General features: G+C 63.7%; 1 protein-coding gene across 1 annotated transcript; it reads right to left on the bottom strand.

Moving 5' to 3' along the window:
• Positions 1 to 298: 298 nt before the first annotated feature.
• POSPLADRAFT_1063470 (hypothetical protein) lies at positions 299 to 1,180 on the bottom strand (the record flags this gene model as incomplete). Its single annotated transcript, XM_024481669.1, has 1 exon — positions 299 to 1,180. The coding sequence occupies one exon, from the start codon at positions 1,178 to 1,180 to the stop codon at positions 299 to 301; it is 882 nt and encodes a 293-aa protein (XP_024332612.1).
• Between the last annotated feature and the right edge of the window lie 268 nt (positions 1,181 to 1,448).

The following is a 1,448-nucleotide window of genomic DNA, read 5'->3' as shown; positions in this document are numbered from 1 at the left end:
GGATATTTGATGCGCATGCCGGCGGACCACGTTCTGTACACCAGCGGCAGTCGATTGCTGCGATGGCGGAAGCGGCAGCAACAGTGAGGCCTGTCAGCGGCGCATACTAACGGTGAGTCGTCCGGATGTCTGTGAGTAGGCGCTGTGTGAGACTGCGTGTCTGTCTTAGGTCCGGAGCGGGAGCGTCGTATGCGCCTAGATGGCCACGCACTCATTCGCATCAGCGCCGGTGTCCAGGTCCATATCCGCGCTCACCTTGGCAATTGAAAGTTCACACCGGTGACCGGCTCGCCGCCTCTTACCTACACGGTGCGTCTCGCGTGTACTCACCAGGCGACACGATGCTGATGCTTACTGTAACCAAAAGTGTGTGACGGCGTGCGGTGTCGCCCCGAGATGTGTCGCGGACACGGTATGTACTCGTGCCCGTCTTCCCGAGGCGTGCTTGCGACTGATTGTGATCTTTGATGCATGCTGGCGGACCATACCCGCAGCAATCGATGGTGGTGGTGACGGCGGCGGCGGCGGCGGCGGCGGCGGCGGCGGCGGCAACGTTCACGCGGCTTATGAGCAGCGCATACGACCGGCGAGTCGTCCGGATGTCTGCGAAGGTACGCGCTGTTGAGTCGTCCGCATATTTGCGTGGGTACGTGCAGTCTGAGACTGCGTGTCCGTCGTAGGCCGCCGTGCGCACCTGAAAGATCATTCCGCGCTCGTTCGCATCAGCGCTGGTGTCCGAGTCCACGTCCGCGCTCACCTCGTCAATTGAAAGTTCGCGCCGCTGACCGCCGCGCCGCCTCTCGACATCAGCACAATCGCACGACAGCAAGTTTACATACCGAGGAATGGGACCGTCGGAGCGGGGATCCAGGCATAGCGTACGGTAGTGACGGTCGGGTGGCGGCGGGCAGGCGTCGTTGGGACTGGGCGGTGCGCGCAAGAGATGGGGCAGCCGCGCGATCATGACGTTGAATGCGGGCCCCGATGAGCGTTGTGCAGCGACGTCGCGCGTGGCGGAGGAGCCGCGCGTAGATGTTTGTGACAGGCTCCGCGATGAGACGCAGAAGGCGTGCGTGAATAAGCGGGGGGATACAACAGCGGCTGTGCTGCGGCCGGGTGAGGAGCGTGTGAGCAAAGCGAGACAAGCGCGTGAGCAAAGCGGGAGGAGCGCGTGAGACATTGCTATGGATGAAGACGGCGGCAGCATGGAGTTAGTCACGCACACGCAGCACAGGTGGTCGCCTAGACGGAGAGACGCGGTGGGACAAGAGGCCGAGCCAGGCAGGCAGAAGCAGCGCGCGCGCGAGACGAGCGAGTGTGAGCAGCCGCGGATCACGCACCGCGCAAGAGCTGGCATGCGGCGTCGAGACAGACACCGGAACGCTTGCCCAGCACTCCCGCAGCACATCCTCGGCGCGCGAGACTGGTGATCCTCATGGGCGGGGTCA

Source organism: Postia placenta, assembly GCF_002117355.1.
Source record: "Postia placenta MAD-698-R-SB12 unplaced genomic scaffold POSPLAscaffold_312, whole genome shotgun sequence".
Lineage (NCBI taxonomy): Eukaryota > Fungi > Basidiomycota > Agaricomycetes > Polyporales > Adustoporiaceae > Rhodonia > Rhodonia placenta.
The sequence above is the reverse complement of the archived record's forward strand: the minus strand, read 5'-3'. Positions and strand labels throughout refer to the sequence as shown.